This window comes from Aethalodelphis obliquidens, unplaced genomic scaffold, assembly GCF_003676395.1.
Source record: "Aethalodelphis obliquidens isolate GAN/ISIS:26980383/991018 unplaced genomic scaffold, ASM367639v1 scaffold58, whole genome shotgun sequence".
Taxonomy (NCBI): Eukaryota; Metazoa; Chordata; class Mammalia; order Artiodactyla; family Delphinidae; genus Aethalodelphis; species Aethalodelphis obliquidens.
The window spans coordinates 11,731,134-11,752,734 of NW_020838002.1; the positions used below are offsets into that span (position 1 = coordinate 11,731,134).

Sequence of the window (21,601 nt, forward strand, 5' to 3'; positions counted from 1 at the left end):
GAGCTGAAGAAAGATAAGTGGAAATCTTGGTTGTTGGGAGAGTGAATTTTCTGGGGGAAGTGTGGTTAGATTTCCAGGCAGTGTTGAGTGCCTGGGCTGGTCTCAGGGAAAAGGCTGAGGAAGAAACAGAGGACATGAATGGTGATGGATGATGAAAAAGAGAGAGGGTCCATAGATTGGGGTTAAATACTTGTTGGAGGTAGAGGTACTAATGTCAGTGAACTAGAAATCTTACATAGAAATAATGACTCAGGTTTGATAATGCTACAGAAATCATTTTATTAAGAAGAAAGATAATTTTGAAAGCAGTCACCCCATGAGTCCTCAATTGCCACAATTCAACACTTAAACCAAGTTATTTTAGATCCACATCCTGTGATCCTGGGGTCGGTAAGAAAGCACAGCTCTTAGAATAAAGATGACGTTTGGGAACAGTTACTGAAGGAGGCCAAGGTTCAATTATCATCCAAACGGATAGTGAAGTCCTCCTCCTAAAATACAAAGGTAATTATGTCACTTTCCAGAAATTCCTGCTCTTTGCTACCAACCAGCTTTCTCCACAAGTCACCCAGACTTCAGTGAGCAGAGGGGCAGCCGGGGTCCCTTCTGGGCTGGCAAAGGCCAGCAGGGACTCATCCTCCCCTTAAGCAGCTCTCTATCTTATACTCACGGCTCGAACAGCGGATTGACAAGAGTGTCCACAACCATGGCTGCAGCATTTTTGTCCCAGGGGACAGGATTCATCCCCTGAGCACATTTCAACACAAGTTCCAATCACTCCTGGTGCCAGCTGTGGACAAGTTCCAGGTCTCTGTTCAGCTGAAAAACAAAACAGTCTTGCCAGAACCCAGGCTGGCTCTGTAGAAGGGAGTGGGACCCAGTGCTGAGAGCGAGCGAGCTGAAGTGTCTCACTCCCTGATGGACCTTTAGCCTCTTCCCTTCTGGATGCCCCCAATCTTTCCCCCTTCTAAACCTTGGAGGCACACAGTACTGTTTTGTGTGTGGGAAAACACACTGATGACCAGCAGCTGCAGCATCCTGGGAGAAGAGGAGAGAGCTTTGCCAGTAACCCCCTCCTTTTTGTTCCAGCTGAAACTAGATAATTAAATCCCAGATCACAAACAGAAACAACTTCTCACCAATTCTATGTGCCTTCAGGCGCCAATGAACACTGAGTCCCACAGTGTGAAAATCAGACTGGGTACTAACACCACCACCAGCCTTACTTCTAGTATAGGGCTCTGATGACTGCATTTGGAAAGAAATAGTAGATAAAAGACAAAAGACCAGGTTTCAAGTTTTTTGTTTTTGTTTTTGTTTTGTTTAAAGGGAGTTCCCTGCTGGTCCAGTGGTTAGGACGTGGCGCTTTCACTGCTGTGACCCGGGTTCCATCCCTGGTCAGGGAACTAAGATCCCCAATCCAGTATCTAGTGCTACTCAAAATGGGTCCCCTGACCCAGCAGAATCAGCATCCCCTGGGAGCTTGTTAGAAATTCAGATTCTTGGGCCCCACCCCAGACCTACTGAAACAGAAACTCTAGGGTTGGGGCACAACAATCTGGATTTAACAAGCCTTCCCCCGGTCATTCATTTAAAAATATATATTTATTATTTATTTATTTTTGGCTGCATTGGGTCTTAGTTGCGGCACACGGGATCGTTCGTTGCGGTGCCTGGGCTTCTCTCTAGCTGTGGTGTGTGGGCTCCGTAGTTGTGGCGCGCAGGCTTAGTTGCCCCGTGACATGTGGGATCTTAGTTCCCCGACCAGGGATCGAACCGGTGTCCCCTGCATTGCAAGATGGATTCTCAACCACTGGACCACCAAGGAAGTACCCCTCACAAGGTCATTCTTATGTGTGTTGATATGGGAGAACCCCTGCTGTATATCACCCCCCAAAACAGTCTACCCTATTGAGTTAGGGTAGACTGACTAACATGGAAAATGCAGGCTGGACATCACTCTTGTGAATCAAGTGAAATGGTGGTTGACAATTCTCTATTCCATGTTGGGCAGAGATCTCCTTCATCTGTGGAATTTCCTTACATACACCTCTGTCTCCCCCCCACCCCAAAACATCTAAGTGTGGTCCTTGATCCTGAGACCATGTAGAGGTGTGTTAGTGAGCTGTTCCCTGGATGATACACCCAGTCTTAACTCTATAGCCTCCCTAGTTCCCAGACCACTTTGGTTTTTGTTTGTTTTTTTGGCTGTGCCATGCAGCAAGTGGGATCTTAGTTCTCCAACCAGGGATCGAACCTGGGCCCCCTGCACTGGAAGCTTGCAGTCTTAACCACTGGACCACCAGGGAAGTCACTCCCAGGCCACTTTGATGCACCCACCAAACTTACAGCAGCGAAGATCAATCCTAGGCTTGAAGGATCAATCCTAGGGAGTTGAAGGTTCTGTGGGGAAAGAGTACCAGCCAGCCATGGCTGGCAAGAATCCGCCTGGGCAGACGTACATGCTGGTGGACTGAATGAATGGACCTGTGTGTTTCACACCGGTGTGGACGTGTGTTTGGGTGTGAGAGATCAGCTAACTTGTTCATAACCGTGTTCTTTCCAGACCTTGTTGAAGAATAATTTGGTACCTTAACGTTATTTCATTTCTGCTTTAAGTGTATTTCCAGCTTTTTCAAGTTTACAAATACTTCTAAAGCAAGATATTATTAATCTGTCTTCATGGTCTTCTAGACTTGGAAGAATTCTATTCTTTTCTAATTCTCCCAGAGGTTAGTAGTGGCCCCAGTATAGCCGCCTCCTCTCTCTCTGTGCAGCTGGCCTAAGAGCCATTGTCCTGGCAGGGCTAAGCATTCAGTTAGTCAGGGACATGGACAGCTGGGCTTGCAGTGCTTACCTGAGTTTCCTAAGGGTATGCAGACACGGCTACATCCGTTGTTGACACACCAGCTCCCTACAGCGCAGTCCCAGGGTCCTCGGCATTCCTGCACACAATCTACTCGTAGAAAAAATTCAGCTGAAAACTGTTAAGCCTGACAGGATAACAGGGGAGGGCTGTGAGAAGGTTTGTTTGTTTAACCTTTTATCCAATTCAAAAAATATAGACAAGCTATCTACCTATTTTGCACTATATGAAAAGTAGTATGTTTTTATTTTTAAAACAAAAAATACTCAACTATATTAAGTAAAAAGGAAGTTTCTCTTTCCCTCAACCCAACCAGCCCATTTCCCAGGAGATATCTACTATTTCCTGTAGCTCCTTCTGGAATCTTCTCTTGGCTTTTACAAATGTAAGTACAAACACATCAATAACACAGATATATACATACACAATGCGAGTAGATGTTTGTCTGTTAAATTACAAATATGTGGAGTGAGGCTATAGCTTTTTTGGTGTTGAAAGGTGTCTTCAAGAGGCAATATAGCAATCTATATCAAAAGCTTTCAAATGTAATTTGGCCATTCTACTTTTAGGAATTTATGCTAAGAAATATGATTTAGCTCAAGGACATTTATCTTGTCCTTGTTATTAAAAAGTAACTCAAAATGATAATTATCTAATTCTATAATAGTAGAAGAAGGCATGGAAAGAAGGCATATCATACTGGAAAACAATGAAGCTTTTTAAAATGTGTGATAGAATTGTGTTTATTGATCAGGGATGGGCTGCAACACCATATTTGTAAAAATCATATATCCTGGATTTTTGTTTGTTTGTTTATATCTCTGTTACTATGAGATCTTTAAGGACGAAGACTTCTCCTTAACTATCTCCCAGCACTCAGCACAGTTCCAGACATGCAGTAACCACAAAACAAACATTTATTCCTTGTTAAAGCTGAAAAAATACATCTGTGTGTGTATGAAACATGGAAGCTTTTATTTTAAAGGTTAACGTGGTTATCTGGGTAATGGGATAATTTATGGATAATAAATTATCCAGTGGATAATTATTATCCATTGGATAATTTATCTTTTTAATTAGTAGTATTTCTGAGTTTTTTTTACAATGAACATTATTAGTTGTGTAACAAAATAAAAGAAGAAGTTTCTGTGCTCAAAAAGTCAGGACACACAGGTCTGTGACATGCTTTTCCCTCTGGAAGGACAAGCCTGAAAGCAGAGACCCTGGAAATTTACCGTCTAAGGAAGGGAAGTCTGGGCAGAGCTAAGTACACAGTCTCTGTGTTGTGCAGGGTTTGGGGACCTGGGCAGGGCTGTGTGCTCTTATATCCTGGGTCCTGGACTGAAGAGCAGACTCGACTACATCCCCTCTTGATACATTGTTCTCCAGCTCCACAGTCCCAGTCTCCTCGGCAGTGCTCCATACAGATTTCTAACATCAGAAAAGGCTCAGTGAGTTGGTGGAAATGTAAATTGGTACAGCTGCTGTGGAGAACAGTGTGGAGGTTCCTCAAAAAACTAAAAATAGAACTACCACACGACCCAGCAATCCCACTACTGGGCATATATCGGGAGAAAAACATGGTCCGAAATGATACATGTACCCCAGTGTTCATTGCAGCACTGTTTATAATACCCAAGACATGGAAGCAACCTAAACGTCCATCGACAGAGGAATGGATAAAGAAGATGTGGCACATATATACAATGGAATATTACTCAGCCATTAAAAACAGTGAAATGCCATTTGCAGCAACATGGATGGACATAAAGGTTGTCATACTGAGTGAAGTAAGTCAGACAGAGAAAGACAAATATCGTATGATATTGCTTTTATGTGGAATCTAAAAAGAAATGATACAAATAAACGTATTTACAAAACAGAAATGGACTCACAGACTTAGAGAATGAATTTATGGTTACCAGTGGGGGAAGGGTGGAGGGAAGGGATAGTTAGGGAATTTGGGATTGACATGTACACACTGCTATATTTAAAAAGGAAAACCAACAAGGACCTACTGTATAGCACAGGGAACTCTGCTCAATATTATGTAGAAACCTAAATGGGAAAAGAATATGAAAAAGAATAGATACATGTATATGTATAACTGAATCACTTTGCTGTACATCTGAAACTAACACAACATTGTTAATCACCTATACTCCAATATAAAATAAAAAATTAAAGAAAAAAGAAAAAGAATAAAAGCCTCAGTGAACACAAAGAAGCCTTAGGTATGGGTATCTGGAAGCTACCACACACATGGCGGAGATTAGGCAATGGACCCACTTATACATGGCATATATCACACAGTGTAATGGAGAATGAAACAGGACATATAAAAATAAGTATATATTAGCATATTCATAGAGGACATTGAAATAATGTTTACCCAACAATCAATGGTGATTATTCAAAGGGGATAGAACTGTAGGCAGATTTAGCCCTTTTTGTTTAGTCTATGACATTTTAATTTTGGCAAGAAATGTGTAACTTTAATAAACAAAGGAACATACATTAAGAAAATAAAGAAAATTCAGAGAAATGAGCTTCAGCTTTTTGGCCAAAGCTGTTGATGAGCAGAAAAACAGAAGGATTTTCATACTCACAGAGCAATTCCTATGTGTGACAGTTGCACACACAAGAAAGAGTTGTTGAGCTATGTATCGTTCCCATTTAAGAAATGAGGAACTAGGAACTCAGAGAACATAAATGACTCGCCCACGGTCGGGGCTTGTGAGCGGTGGTTCTGGGGTTGGAACCCGGGAGGACCTGGCCCCAAAGTCCATATTGAATCAATACCTTCTCTGTGATTCCCCAACAGACACATATGCCCTCGTGGCTTCTTGGATTGGTTCTGCTGGGGCCTCATATGCCTGAGGGTCCAATGTGTCTTTTGGGAGGCACAATGACTTTTTTGGGGGGCGGGGGAGGTTAATGGTCAGCCCATAAACACTTGAGGAACAGGGCTTCCCTGGTGGTCCAGTGGTTAAGACTCTGCGCTTCCAATGCAGGGGGCCTGGGTTCGATCTCTGCTCAGGGAACTAGATCCCTCATGCCACAGCTAAGAGTTTGCATGCCGCAACTAAAGATCCGCATGCCACAACTAAAGATCCCGTGTGCCACAACGAAGACACAACGCAGCCAAATTAATTAAGTAATTTAAAACAAACAAACACTTGAGGAACTATGCTCATCCCTGACCTCCCAGGCATCTGTTGCAGACCGGTGTAACCTTTTCCATGCTGACCACCACTGCACCTACAAAGATGGCTTTCCTCTCCTAGGTGTACAGGGTGGCATTCTACCTACATGGTTCCCAGTTCAGGCCTCTCTCACCAAGGAAATGGTGCTGGTTCTCAGCCTCCCAAACCCTGGTGCCTCCTGAGGTCTCTTGCTGTTTGTGACACCATCACAGATGCACTGCCAGCAGCCAACACCAGGGGTTTCCAGTGGCTCAAGCCCACCACGTGGCTAACTCTATTGCCTCCTCTTCCCTTCCTTGGGATTAGAGGGATGAAGGTACCACACACTTAGAAAGGTAGAGGAGTAATTGATCAAAGGCTCATTGAGCAAAAGCCACCTTGTGTCACTGAAACTGTGAAACCGAGTGACGTGAAGAAACCATTAAAGTCTCCGGATCCAGGATGAAGTCCCTCTGTCATCCTGACTGCAGCAGAAGCACAGCCTGGTCCTTTCCTTGGCAGTGAAGCTGAGGGTGTGCTTGCAAGGTGCTCATTGTAACCAGTGGCCTTTTGGTTCAAAAGAATGTCTCCTCTTTAAGTGACCTGACTGATTTTGCTACTTGTGATTTTAGAGTCACGTATCAGTATCAAGACCTTAATTATCACCAACTTACATATAAAGAAACCATATTGGGCAGGAAAAAATTCAGCCTGAGGGAGCAAAGGTTTGGTCTGGGGCACTGCCTGAGGGCAAATTTGGGGAACAATTGGGGGTGTAACTTGTTAGAGGACTTCTCAAATTTTCTTCTTATCCAGCTGTGCAGAGAATTGAGCAGAAACGTTGCGAGGAAGATTGCGGGGTGGGGGGATGGTGCCCTGAAAGAGTGAGCCAAATTAAAGAGAATGTGAAACCAAAGCCTTTTCAGGGGATGGGGACTGGGGCCACCCTGCTGTGTGCCCCAGAAGCAGAGAGCAAGAGAAGGAAGTGTCAAATCCCAGCAGCCTGCAGGGAAACTGACACCATTGATCAACAGTGAGACTGACATCCCTGTGGCTTTGGGAAACCAAGCTAATGTAGGCACCAGCTCACCCCCAGTGAGTCTGGCTGGGAGTCCTTGGGTTGGGGCTCTGGTCAGAGGTCCCCAGACCTGATGGGAGGAGAGTTCAGGCCCTAGGTTTCCAGCTCCTGGCTCCTGTCTTGAGGACGGTATAACCCCTGCATGCACTTATTCTCTGGTCTGGTGGGACTGTTTCGTGAATGAGTTCATCTCCTGTAAGATTTCCAGAGCTTTCACGTTAAAGGAAGAAAAGAACAAATAATCTCTGCAACAACTCTGCCAGTTGAGCCAGTGCACAAACACCGGCTTCCTGTAGCATCTATTTCTTCTCCAGGATAGATTCCTCATTTGAAATGTGGAGTTTCTTACACAAATAATTTGAGAGTAGAGGCTGATCATATCCAACAAACTATGTGCCCAAGCTAAGAGTCTCATCTGTTCTTTTCCGATTTTCTTTCTTTTTTTTTTTTTTTTTGCGGTACGTGGGCCTCTCACTGTTGTGGCCTCTCCCGTTGAGGAGCACAGGCTCCAGACGCGCAGGCTCAGCGGCCACGGCTCACGGGCCCAGCTGCTCCGCGGCATGTGGGATCCTCCCGGACCGGGGCACGAACCCGTGTCCCCTACATTGGCAGGTGGACTCTCAACCACTGCGCCACCAGGGAAGCCCCACCTTTTCCGATTTTTATTTCATTTTTTTCTTCTGGGTGACCTGAATTAAATTAGCCAGGTTTAGGAGGAAAAGAGGGCAGAGGAGGAGTGGATGCTAAGATTCTTTTTGCTTGTCCCAGCTCCCATGAGTTCTGCCACAGGGCGGCCCCATGCAATGAGTCACTGGTTTTCTGAGCACATCTGCTTCTCCAGATGTTTATACTGTGAAAAACGCGTTAAGGAAACCTAACTCAAAATAGGAGCGAGGAAACCACGAAGGAAGGGCTCTCATGCAGGTACCACTCATGGCAGCTTGCGTCCTCCAGCAGGAAAGAGGAAGATTTCCTGTTGGCTGCCGGCCAGGAGCCGCCCTCGCCTGCAGCCAATGAGAAGCTACCACCACTTCAGACTCTCACTTTCCTCCAATGAACTGCTGCACGAAACAACCCCTCCCAACTTCCTCCTGTCCTCTGTAAAAGCACGCTCTCCTTTGTTCTCCAGACTTGCCGGTGGTTTGCCACATTTTCCTTTCTCCAATTGCAACTCCTCTGCTATTCTCGAATAAACTCAATTTTGCTGGCTGAATTGCTTACCTTTTTCTTTTAAAAGGCTGACACTACTATATACATTCATATATTTCATTTAATCCTCACACGATGTAGTAACGGAGATAACATTTTCTGGGTTTCCCTGATGAGGAAACTGGGGGTTAAAAATATTACATACATTTCCCCAGTGTCCACAGAGCAACGTTTTGAAATAAAGTCCTAAGCCCATGTGGTGTTGCCTCCTACTTAACAGTATTTCCTGTTACTCCGTTCTTTTCCCTACCATTAATTTTTTAAAAAAATTATGTGCTAGGGTCAGGGCCAGATACATGATCTACTTTAGCACATTTAGTCCTCACCATACCCTCTGCAATAGGTGTTGACCCATGTTGCAGCAGGGGAACTCGAGGTTAAGTAACTTGCCCTAAACCCCACTTTGGTGAGCTGCAGAGGTGGGATTTGAAGGCTCCGGAGCCCTGCCCTGCACCTCCCAGTCTGCCAGGCACGGAGCCGGCATCAATCTTGACTTAGCCACTCACTGGTTTTATAACCACAAGCAATTCACAGTCACTTTAACCCGAGAAACCTCAGTTTCTTCATTCAGGCATAATAAGGAGGTACAGAAAATCTAGTGAGAAAAACCAGCATTGAGGTATTGCTTAGAATAGCAACAGTAAACAAGATAACAAAACAAAATCCCACCTGAAATGTCCACTAGAAGGTGATTTACTGAGGTGATGTAGTATATTCTATATGGTGGGATACAGTAAATTAAATTTATTAAATTTAATAATTAAATATGTGAAATCAAGTAAAATGAAATATATTGTGTTGACAGTGAAAGATGCTCCCAACAAAACTTAAGTGACAAAAAAGTATTTATGGAATGGCTTTTCTGGGTTAAAAATATAATAATAGTAAATATCATTAATATTTATATAAATACAGATAATAAGTATAATGCTGCGGAAGTGTTCATTATTTTCTAGACAGTCAAAATATTATGATTATATAAGCATACCATATATATATATATAATGATCATACCATAATCATAGTATATACATATATACACATATATAGGCTCATCAGTAGTTTCTGAGTTTTATATAATGAGCTTCACTTGGAGAAAAAAAAAAGGGAAATGATTAAAGGTCTTTTTAAGGGGTATTGATTAATGACATGCTGGGCACATGGCTCTCTCACCTGTTTTCCCCCTGTAAGGGCAAGAGTGGAGGAAGAGCCCCCAGGAACACTGATGGGTTTCTGTCCCATTTCTGATCAGCAGCACAGTTTTGGAAAGGCCAGGCAGGGCTAACCCTGGCACAGCTGGCTGGGGAATCAGGCGGGGCTCCTGGTCTTACCTCCTCTGGAGGAGCCGTGGCAGACTTTCCTACAGCCCTTCTGCGTGCACCATTTCCTGGCTCCGCAGTTCCAGTTTTTCCAGCACCGGATCTCACAGTAGCCTGCCAGAGAAGATACATCAAAAACTTAGGGCTTCCCTGGTGGCGCAGTGGTTGAGAATCTGCCTGCTAATGCAGGGAACACGGGTCCGAGCCCTGGTCTGGGATGATCCCACATGCCGCGGAGCAACTAGGCCCATGAGCCACAACTACTGAGCCTGCGTATCTGGAGCCTGTGCTCCGCAACAAGGGAGGCCACGATAGTGAGAGGCCCGCGCACCGCAATGAAGAGTGGGCCCCGCTCGCCACAACTAGGGAAAGCCCTGGCACAGAAATGAAGACGCAACACAGCAAAAATAAATAAATAAAAAAAAAAAAAAAAAAAAACTTAAGTCTCAGGAGCAGGTACTAGGAAGGGGCTGGAGCAAAGAATGAACGGAGCCCTTCCTACGAGGTAGCATCTACATTTTATCACTTTAACAAATTATGTAATTTATAAAATGTCTACTATTGCAAAAAAATTATGTAATTTATAAAATGTCTACTATTGCAAAAAAGTTCACAATCTGAATAGAACTTTACAGTTTAAAGAATGCTTTCACAATGTACATGATGTAATGAGATGATATTACTCCGAGATGTTGATTCAATGTATCTTTTGTTCCCAATTCTTCCTAGTTTCTGGCTGCCCATTGCCCGCCCACAACTCATTGAGTTAATGGCAGCCCTTGCTTCGTGGGGAGGGCACATCAGCCTGGAATAAAGGGGCCAGGGCTCGGCAGTGAGTTTCAAATTAGGCTTTGTTGAATTAGACAACAACAGGCTCTGCTAAAAGAGAAAAATTTTTCGAAATTTCAGAAGCGCCTTTTAACACACACAAGGCTTAGAGCTCTGAGCAGAGAGAAGATGCTGGACATGATGTGAATTCTCATTCCATAGAAAAGGGGAAAGTCCTTCTGCTCAATGAGGAAGATGGGGGGAGGGAGGAGGTATAAGAAGGAAGGAAGGAGAGGGCAGGGAGGGAGAGAGAGAGGGAGGGAGGAAGAGGAGAGGAAAGGGAGAGAATATGAAAACAAATGTTCATAACCTTGACCTTTTCATTTCACTCCTAAGAAATATATTCTACAGGAAACATTTCCACCTATGGACAAAAATATAAAATCACGTTCATTACAGCAACCTGGGCAACAGCAAAAAATGTCACGCAAATAGAATGACGACCAAAAGGGAATTGGTTAAATGAATTATAGTAAACTTATTCATTAGTCATCACATAATCCAAAAAGAATGAGATGTATTTGTGTGGACATGGAAAGATGTCCACAATTTATGTTAAATTTTAAAAGATGTATGTCATGCATGATAGGATACTTTACACAAGAGAATAGGATATATTCTAATTTATGCAAATGGCCACAATAGAGGGCTTTCAATATGCCCTTTCAATATGTTTTCAATATGCTTCACAGGCAGACCTGGGCTCTCCCTCATTATCTATGTGGCCACAAGAAAGTCATTTCACTGCTGTATGCCTCAGTTTCCTCATCTGTATAACAGTGATATTTGTTACTACTGTACCTCTGAGATTTAAAAGCAATAATCTCAGGACCTGCCTGGCAAACAGCAGGAGCTCAGAATGTGATGTTTCTTCCCAGAGTGACTGTGTATCTGTCAGGGAATTAGTTAATGCATAAGGTTGGTAAATCCTTCTAGACACCACATGTTGTCAAATAGTACAGGCTGCTGGTTTTTCAAACACACGTGGAACCTATTGTACCCAATAAATTACAAAACAGTTTAATAGAATCACTGAGTTAACTGGACAATCAACCATCGTGTGGGTTGCCTGACATTTTTTACATAATTACATTGTCCTCATGGGGTGATTTTGAAAATATGAATCAAAACGCCTAAAGGTATTCAGGGCTGTGGGTTTGATTGAAGTCTTGTTAATTGTCCTCCAAACAGAGACATAGGTGATAATAGCGGAGGGCCTGTGGCGAGGCTGGGATTCAATTGGAGATTTTTGGACTCTGGACATCCTGTTTTTTCACAGTCACATGAGGGTGATGCTCCCTTTCGATGAAGGGCACCTTCAGAAATGGGGCATTTCTGGCTCTCATGCTCCCAGGGACTTTTTCTACCATTTAGTGAGCCCTTGTTATTGTGCCAGCTCTAGGCAAGTGAGTCACATCTGTGATCTCATTTATTTGTCACAAGGTCTCTAGGAGGTAGGTCTTCGTAATCCCCATGTACAGAAACTGAGGCTCTGGGAGCTCGAGCAAATTGCACAAGACCACAGAGACAGAAAAAAGCTGACACAGAATCTGCTAAGTCTGATTCCAAGGAAAGATTTCAAAAGAAGCTTCCTCGTTACTGCTCCCAGGTCTCTGTGGCGCTAGCATTTGTGTTCACCCACGAACCAGGACAGTGATGACAGCCCCAGGAATAGCTGCTCCCATCAGAAGCCCTTCTCAGGATGGGGCTATGGGTCCTGGCTAAGGGAAGGGAGGGGAGATGTGGAGGAAGGCCAGGTAGCCAGCCAGACACGGGGAAGTCCCTCTGGGACAGGGCCCACTTGCTCCGGTTGGGACTTACAGGAAAAAGACAGAACACACCATATGCAAAGATGCTGGGTCATTTGTCCTTAGCGTTTCTGTGCCCTGAGGAAATGAATGAAGAAAGAGGCAGAAGTGGGCAAATGGTGACTCTTGAAGGGTACTTTCTGCAGGGAGGGTGTATGAAAATGTTCTAGGTTTTTTCAAGTTAAAGAGACTGGCTTTGCCATGTATTGACAGGTCATGTCACCTTTCTGAGCCCCAGTTCCCATGTCTATGAAATGAGCATGACACTACAACTTAAAAAGATGTTATGAGAAATCAAGGCATGCATACTTCCCCCTCATCCACTCTAGCCAGGGCTGCCACGTATGGTTTTACAGGTTGTGAGCCACACAATTATGTCTGCTGACAGGATGAGTGGGACTGTAATACATCTCGACCTCATTTCTGAAGTCCTCCGCCCAGAGGGAGAGGCAACTTTTCCATAATGGATAAAGGCGTTTGTTTACCAAACTGGGCACCCACTGGACTCTGTCTGGTGTAAGGGGCCTTTTTCTAGTTCTCCCAAAAGTGTCATTTGAGCTAGTGGTGGTCTCCATCCAGCCTGTCATAACTGCCTGTTTTTCGACACAGGCTGCTGCCGTAAAGATTTCTCACCCTCTGTAGGTTTGAGGCTATGGTTTTCCTGTCTGGAACCAAGCCACCCCTTAGTACAAATTGGGAGACAATTGTAGGCAGGAAAATCTAATGGGACTCTCTTTGCTCTGGGAAGAGGGGAGATATAAACCCTGGCAGAGATGAGAGAAAGGAAAAAATCTTTCATTCATCCCTTTAAGAGAAGGGGCCTTTGGCAACCAGGGGTCTTGGTCTTTCCTGAGTCCCTGGCTGCCTCTGAGATTTTAAAGGTTAATAGAATTTGGAAGGTCCAACCCCCAGTCTGACCCTCAACCTCCAGTCCATGTCACAAGCACCTAAGGAAACCAGAGCTGCGACCTAGAGCCAGGGAGTGATGTAGCGGCCCAAGCTCCTGGGGCCAGGTTCTAAGCCTTGTACATGTCAGGCAGGACCAGACCGCAGGGTTAATGCATACGGTTAGCAAGTCCCCATGAAACCCATACATTGTCTATAAAATGATTAAGTGTTGTGCTACTCTTTTCAAATATAAGCACAGACAGCTGTAAATAATAGCATAAACTTCCATTTAGTGGCATTACTGAGTCCATTAGGCATGGTGTCCTTATGCATGTTACATACTAAAAGCTCCGTTATGTTACGTTTTAACCTTTTTAATGTTTTCAAAGGGTCCTTATGAGGCAATTTGGAAATACGTATTTAAGCCTTAGAAATAGGTGGCGCTCTGAGCTTTACTAATGACTTGTCTATGGGTCCACAGAGAGGAGACCCAAGCTCACAAAACGATCTCACAGCCAGTAAGCGGCCGAGCCTAAAGCCAAGAGAATGTCTGTCTGACTCCAGGCCCTGGAAGCTTCACCTCCACGTGGTGCTAATGCTCCCTCTTGACCAAGGGAGCCTCGGGGAAGGTGTATATCTGGCACCAGCCCTTCACTTGTATCTTGGCCACCGTTTATTGAGCACTTGCTAAGTGCCAGGCACCGGGCTAAGTATTTAGCACAACCTCATTCACTCCTTAGAATGACCCTGTGAGGTACGAACTATTATCACCGTTTTAGGATGAGTAACGTGCACCCAACTCAGAGCTAGGAAAAGGAGGGGCCAGGGTTCAAATGGGGTCTGTGCGGCTTCAGATCTCCTCGTTACACTGGACGGCTGCCAAGGCTCTGTGGAGCTAGCAGCCGTGCTCTCCCACGAACCAGGACAATGATGTCAGCCCCAGGAATAGCCTTCCCCATCAGAAACCCGCACTGCCTCCTCCCGTGGCTCCCCAGGGAGGGGCTGTGAGAGTCAGGAGGGGAGTCGCAGGGAAGTCCAGTCAGCCAGCCAGAGGTGGGGAAACCCCACTGGGACAGAGGTGGCTTGCTCCAGTTGGCTTTGCAGGGAACAGGACAAGGTGGTCTGAGCAGGATGGAGATCTAAGTGGGGAGCATGGCCACGAGAATGAGTCAGAGTGTGGCCAGTTAGCTGACACACACTTGTGGTCACTCCATACAAAGAGGTGGGGTGGGTTTTTTTCTTATAGTTTGAATGTGGATGAAAGTACAGAACCATGTGGATAATGTCCCCTCATTATTATTTCTTCGGGAGGCAGCGTGGTGTGCTGGGAAGTACTCTAGCTTTGGATGTGAAGAGATCACCTCTGCCATTTATTAACTGCCTGATATGGGATGAGCACATAATCTCTCTGAGACTCAGTTTCCAAGCACTTGAAATACGGGTAATAATATTTACTTCAAAACTGTGTAATGAACATTAAATGCAAAAGTGAGATTTACAGACATTTCCACCTCATCAGTTCTAGCCAGTACTGCTGTGTTGATTGGGTAGGTCATGCACTAGACAGTGATAGCCAGCAGATGGCGACAGGTTAGCTAACACCATGGACTTAGCTCCTGAGCCAGGCGCTCAGGCTCTGCCTTCCCTGGAGCTGGAGAAGGACAGGGATCTTTAGTGAAAGTTGGGGGCACTGTTAAGGCACTTTTTGGTGTCACTGTTTGCAGTGTGATCCAAGTGACTTAAGGAAGAGGGTGCAAAGGAAAACATAAACAAGATGAAAAGACAACCCTCAGAATGGGAGAAAATATTTGCAAATGAAGCAACTGACAAAGAATTAATCTCCAAAATTTACAAGCAGTTCATGCAGCTCAGTATCAAAAAACAAACAACCCAATCCAAAAATGGGCAGAAGACCTAAATAGACACTTCTCCAAAGAAGATATACAGACTGCCAACAAACGCATGAAAGGATGTTCAGCATCACTAATCATTAGAGAAATGCAAATCAAAACTACAATCAAAACTACCTCCCCCGCAGTCCACTGCCTTCCAATGCAGGAGGCATGGGTTCAATCCCTGGCTGGGGAACTAAGATCCCACATGCCGTGGGGTGTGGCCAAACACTTAAAAACAAAAAACAAAAAAAACTACCTCACATGGGGTGGGAGGGAGGGTGATACAAGAGGGAAGAGATATGGAGACATATGTATATGTATAACTGATTCACTTTGTTATAAGGCAGAAACTGACGCACCATTGTAAAGCAATTATACTCTAATAAAGATGTTAAAAAAAAAAAAACTACCTCACACCAGTCAGAATGGCCATCATCAAAAAATCTACAAACAATAAATGCTGGAGAAGGTGTGGAGAAAATGGAACCCTCTTGCACTGTTGGTGAGAATGTAAATTGATACAGCCACTATGGAGAACAGTATGGAGCTTCCTTAAAATACTAAAAATAGAACTACCATATGACACAGCAATCCCACTACCAGGCGTATACCCTGAGAAAACCATAATTCAGAAAGAGTCAGGTACCACAATGTTCATTGCAGCACTATTTACAATAGCCAGGACATGGAAGCAACCTAAGTGTCCATCGACAGACGAATGGATAAAGAAGATGTGGCACATATATACAATGGAATATTACTCAGCCATAAAAAGAAATGAAATTGAGTTATTTGTAGTGAGGTGGATGGACCTAGAGTCTGTCGTACAGAGTGAAGTAAGTCAGAAAGAGAAAAACAAATACCGTATGCTAACACATATACACGGAATCTAAAAAAAAAAAAGGTTCTGAAGAACCTAGGGGCAGGACAGGAAAAAAGACGCAGACGTAGAGAATGGACTTGAGGACACAGGGAGGGGGAAGGGTAAGCTGGGACAAAGTGAGAGAGTGGCATGGACATATATACACTACCAAACGTAAAATAGATAGCTAGTGGGAAGCACCCACATGGCACAGGGAGATCAGCTCAGTGCTTTGTGACCACCTAGATGGGTGGGATAGGGAGGGTGGGAGGGAGACGCAAGAGGGAGGAGATATATGTATATGTATAACTGATTCACTTTGTTATACAGCAGAAACTAACACACCATTGTAAAGCAATTATACTCCAATCAAGATGTTAAAAAAATAAAAATTAAAAATTAAAATAAAAATAGAGGGCTTCCCTGGTGGCACAGTGGTTGAGAGTCTGCCTGCTGATGCAGGGGACATGGGTTCGTGCCCCGGTCCGGGAAGATCCCACATGCCGCGGAGCGGCTGGGCCCGTGAGCCATGGCCGCTAAGCCTGCGCATCTGGAGCCTGTGCTCCGCAAAGGGAGAGGCCACAACAGTGAGGGGCCCATGTACCGCAAAATAATAATAATAAAAATAAAAATAGAAAAAGAAAAGGAAGAGGGTGGACAGGAATCACGGTAAGGTGAGAAAAAGAAAAATATATATTTGGTTCATTCTTTAGTTTCCTCATCTGTAAAATGGACGTGAGATGAATACCTATATCTTTCATACCTAAAGTTCTCAAGATTAAACAAAATAATGTATTTTGAAAAAGATCTGGCACAGAGAATTTGCCAAATATGTGTTTTTCACTTTTTTCCCATCATGTGGGATGCCAAGTTATGGCAAAGGATCTTTGAAACATTCCCTAAAAACATTTCATAAACATCTTTGAAGTTGTTTTTAAGTTGCATGTAATTTAAAATTAAAATATACCTGTAAGGCCAACTGGCCCGAGGCAGGGGAACACAATCAGATTCACAGGTTGCATCAGAACGAAATTCTCCGGACCACCCAGTTCCAGAAACTGCCCTGGAGACATTCCACACCACCCAGTTCCAGGAACTGACCTGGGGACTTTGCACTCGGCCCAGCCTTCCCGTCTTTCGAGGGGCGGGACTAACGGTCCCCCAGGATACCCGAAAAGACCACCAAATAAGGAATACCCTGCGCCCTCCCAGATTCACCACATCCCTTTCCCTTCTTCCCCTATAAAATCTTGCCCAACCCTCGCCCGGGTGCGACTTCTCTGGCTCCTTTCTCTCGGACCAGTGAACCTCGCCCGGGAGCGCTCCCTAATAAAGCTCACTTGAAGCTTTCCTCTGTTTCGCGGTGCCGTTTGTTAAGATCTGACCTTACAATACCCAGCATTTTGAAGTTTATGAAACTTTTTGACATAAACAATACATCCTCACAAACGCAAATTGGCCAAGTATCTTTGGATTTAAAAAAACATGCATGCCCTTTGAGTCAGCAATATCATTTCTAGCAATGTTTCCTAAGGAAATAATCAAGTTATAAACGGAACGATTTAGTTTCAAGGGAACCCTTTGATAGTAAAATATTAGAGAAGTTCAAAAGCCCATTGGTCAAGAAGTAGTAAACAAAATGTGGTACATTCACAGTAAAAATGCTTTGATGTCTTTGAAAAAAATAGAGTTGTAGAAATATGTCCATGCTTGTAGCAAGCTATTCACTACATATTATTGAGAGTAAAAAGAAAAGTTTAAAGATGTTTGTTCGTGGAGTGTGATGCCATGATTATTTGGCACCATACCCCCTGAATATATTTGTGGAAGGATATGAACATACATGTAACCATGTTTACCTCCTAGTAATAAGATTACAGGCACATCTTGCCATCATTTTGTTCCGTAGTTCCTGACTTTTCTGTAATAAATACGTATTCCTTGTGAAAAATTAAATGAGATTCTTTTTTTTTTAGGATTCTCGTACTTGAAAATGTTGGAATAAATGTTCTGAGACCAACCTTTCCCTCAAAGGGCAAGAACAGAGGGACCCCTCAGGCATTCGGGTGTGTTTCTCTGGGTGATCACACAATTGTGCAAGTTCAGGTAACACCAAGCTCTTAATTCTCCCAGGATAGGCTGGGGTGGAGAAAGTCAGGGCTCACCTTTTTTAGTCTGTGGGGCGCAGATACGTGCACAGCCAACCCCCACGCATTCTTTTCCTCCTTCACAGTCCCAGTCTCCTGAACACTCATTCATACAGATCGCTGGCGAGAGGAAAGACACAGTTAGAAGCTTTGAAGTCTTACGATTAGAAAATAAATACTCTCAATGCCTTTACAATATCTTTCAAAAACCATCAGTTCCCTAGAAATAAATCTAACCAATTATGTGCAGGAAACTACACTATATTACTAAGAAAAAAATTTAACTGTCTTATAAATGGAGACAGACGTCATGTTCATGGATGAAAAGATTCAGTGTTATAAAGAAACAAGTTTCTCCCAAAATTGAAATTTAATATAATCCCAGTAGAAATCGTAGAAGGATTTTTCACAAAAATGGATAAGCTGATTCTAAAAGTTTATATGTAAGTTTCCCAAACCAACAATAATCAAAATAAGGATCAAGACAATTTTAAACAAAGTTACAGGATTTCAGTGTGGTTGAATTAACTGGACTGTCCATGTGAAAAAAAGGAACTTGTCCCCTACCTTACACCACACTACAAACTCTGTTCCAAATGGGTTATAGACCGAAGTGAAAGGTAAAGCAATAAAGCTTCTAGAAGATACTATAATAGATAGCTTCATGATCTCGGGATAGGCAAATGTTTCTTAAATATTACAGAAATATTGCTGACCATTAAACTAGATAGGTAGATGGAACCTCATTAAAATAAGGAACTTTTCTTCATTGAATGACACCATTAAGAGAGTGAAAAGAAAAGCTACATTGGGAGAAAATGTTTATAATACATATATACAACAAACAACTTGTATCCAGAATCCCTTACAAATCAATAGTAACAATTGATAACCTAATAGAAAAATGGGCAAGAGGATTGAACAGACACTTCACAAAGGAGAAAGTTAGAAGTTGTTACAAAAAAATAACGTCAGATTTTGGGAAGGTGGTTTTAATTGTGTAGGTTGGCATAATTTTTGAATCTTCTATAATTTCCCCTTAAAAACACACAGAGCAATCAAAATAGCAAAATTCAAAACACATAGACAACAAAACTGTGGAACAAGGTATCCCCTCAAACTCCACAATATGAGTGGATGGAAGGAGACAAACCACTGTCACCTACCACACCAGTGAGACATTTGCATCTGTGCAGAAATCCGCAGGAAGCAATGAGGTGACTGATGGAGAAGACTGGGGTCATTTTTCCCATGGGAACTTCCTGAGGAATGTACTAGAGACTGATCGCCAGCCAACCAAAGTACTGGAGAGGCATCAAAACGGGGACTAGTAAGGCCATTAGATATATACTTACAGTAGAATTCAGACTTAATAATGGTATATGGAAAGAGTCTATGAAGTAGCTATATGTTTTGACAATATACCTATTAAAAATCAGGGAGGCGGAAGGAAAGAACATAGGAAAAGCAGAGTAAGCTTGATAAGTACCTTAACATGATTAAGTGGGAATGAAAGGATATTGCTTAAAATCAGCTGCTGGGGGTAGGGGAGTGTGGAGGAAGGAAAGAAGGAAATTAGCTAATTTCATTATGACTATCACTCATAGCAGGAAACCTATAGGTAATAATAAAAAAAAAGGAGGACCAAGGGTGGTACTCTAAGGTCTTAGTTTAAGGTAACTAATAGAACAAAAAACGAAACCCTTTCTAAATGCAAAACATATAGTAAGAGAGAGGGGAAAGGAGAGAGAGAGATTACACAAATAAAATAGATTATATAACAAAAGACTATGTATCTAACAAAGATATCTGCAACAGTAAATAAAATAACAACCAAAATGGTAGGATAAACCACACGTATCTCTTTTAGAGACACAGATCAGATCCAACCCAATCTGATAAGGGGAATGGGAAACGCAGGGTGACGGCTCATTTAGATCAAAGGAAATGCATCTGATCAAGGCTGAATCTCCACTCTGCAGTGGGGACACGGCAGCTTCCGTGCCAAACCATCCCCAGGTCTAACACTGGGCTCTGTGCCTTCTCTGCTCTCAGGGAGGATCCCCTCAGCAACCTCACCTCCGAAAGTAGGTCTCGCAGTATAGGCCACCTCCAGCCCCCTGACGATGAAAGCCACCAGAACAAAGATGGTGCCTGTCTTCATGTTGAACTTTATGTGATGCACGGGCAGAGCCCAGCCCCATTTTATACTCTCAGTGTCCCCAGAAAGGAGGGTGGGGCGGGAGGAAGAAGACCTGGAAGAGTATCAAAATATAAGCCCTCAAGGGAGTGCCCTCAGATGTTCTAGTTTCCTTGATTTCTGCTTTCTCAGATCAGGGAATGGTTTCTTGGAGACGCAGATACCTAATGGGAGAGCTCGGGAACATTTTGTAGCCCTTCATTCATTGCTTCATCACAGCTTGCCCCTGGTTTCCCTAGTGCCCTTGGGAACTGTGGTCAAAGAAAAGAATTTTCTTTGTGTAAATTAGAATTTCAGAGTGCGAGCTTACATTACGAAGCCAGGTGCTGTTTGTCAGGGCCCATCTGGGGTGTCCTGCAGGACCGGTTACACAAGGATGGTGAATGTGTGCTTTGAGTGGTTCCCAGGGCTGAGGGTGGAACCACAACGGTAGTGATGTATAAAGATCACAAGCTGGGACTTCCCTGGTGGCGCAGTGGTTAAGAATCTGCCGGCCAAGGCAGGGGACATGGGTTCGAACCCTGGTCCGGGAAGATCCCACATGCCACAGAGCAACTAAGCCCGTGCGCCACAGCTACTGAGCCTGCGCTTTAAAGCCTGTGAGCCACAACTACGGAAGCCCGTGAGCCTACATCCCGTGCTCCACAACAAGAGAAGCCACCGCCATGAGAAGCCCACGCAGCGCAACAAAGAGTAGCCCCTGGTCGCCGCAACTAGAGAAAGCCCGCGCACAGCAACAAAGACCCAACGCAGCAAAAAATAAATGAATAAATAAATAAATAAATTTAAAAAAATAAATAAATAAAATAAAAATCACAAGCTGGGCAGGGCCCTTGGGGGTTGAGAGACATGGTCCCTCTTGGTGACTGGTGTTCTCTGAGCCTATTCTGCTCCATACCAAGAGGTTCCTGGACAGAAGGCTGTGTGGGTGAGCTACATGAGCAGAACTACAGCAGAAGGACAACTAAACATTCCACAGGGGCCTGTGGAAGGAGCCCACCCTCTTTCCTATCCAAAGATTCTCAAAATCTTTGAGAAAGGCGTAGGCAGGTAAAACCCCAATGACCATGGGAAGGAAGAGAAAGTCTGCGTTGTCCTTGGTGGTCAGAGCCTGGACAAACGCCTTAGCACTCCCTGTGGGGAGGCCTGGACAAGCTACCCTGAGAACGGAGAAAGACTCAGCAAGCCGCAAGAGGAGGGCTCAGACTGGCCATCTCAGGCAGGGAGCTCACACCCAGGATCTCAGAATCTCTGCAGATGCAAAGGGTAGTAAGCACCCAGGAAGGACTCCTCAACCTGAAGGAGGGACCAGGATA

The 21,601-nt window shown here is 43.9% G+C and overlaps 1 protein-coding gene across 6 annotated transcripts; it reads right to left on the reverse strand.

The window, feature by feature from the left end:
* Positions 1-258: 258 nt before the first annotated feature.
* LOC113609773 (WAP four-disulfide core domain protein 3-like) lies at positions 259-20,298 on the reverse strand. 6 transcript variants are annotated; one of them, XR_003428787.1, is made up of 7 exons: positions 20,165-20,298; positions 18,104-18,205; positions 9,670-9,771; positions 4,102-4,297; positions 2,858-2,993; positions 671-819; positions 259-491 (listed from the first exon to the last, which is right to left on the reverse strand). XR_003428787.1 is itself a non-coding variant. In XM_027087395.1 (6 exons), exons 1-6 carry the CDS (start codon positions 20,247-20,249, stop codon positions 456-458), a joined length of 573 nt encoding a protein of 190 aa, XP_026943196.1. In that variant the 5' UTR covers positions 20,250-20,297; the 3' UTR covers positions 259-455. The 6 variants fall into 6 exon arrangements, 4 of the variants coding, with proteins under 4 accessions (XP_026943196.1, XP_026943198.1, XP_026943197.1 ...); XR_003428788.1 differs by lacking the exon at positions 4,102-4,297 and having other exon boundaries at positions 20,165-20,297; XM_027087395.1 differs by lacking the exon at positions 4,102-4,297 and having other exon boundaries at positions 2,858-2,956; positions 20,165-20,297.
* Between the last annotated feature and the right edge of the window lie 1,303 nt (positions 20,299-21,601).

What these genes read in the sequence shown, in the direction of transcription:
- LOC113609773 (XM_027087395.1), bottom strand. Translation starts at nt 20,249, where the DNA reads ATGAAGACAGGCACCATCTTTGTTCTGGTGGCTTTCATCGTCAGGGGG. An exon ending in CGCCCCACAGACTAAAAAAG is followed by an intron (nt 9,772 to 18,103) that starts GTGAGCCCTGAC and finishes CTTCTCTGGCAG; the next exon opens with GCTACTGTGAGATCCGGTGC. An exon ending in CCACGGCTCCTCCAGAGGAG is followed by an intron (nt 2,957 to 9,669) that starts GTAAGACCAGGA and finishes TTCTACGAGTAG; the next exon opens with ATTGTGTGCAGGAATGCCGA.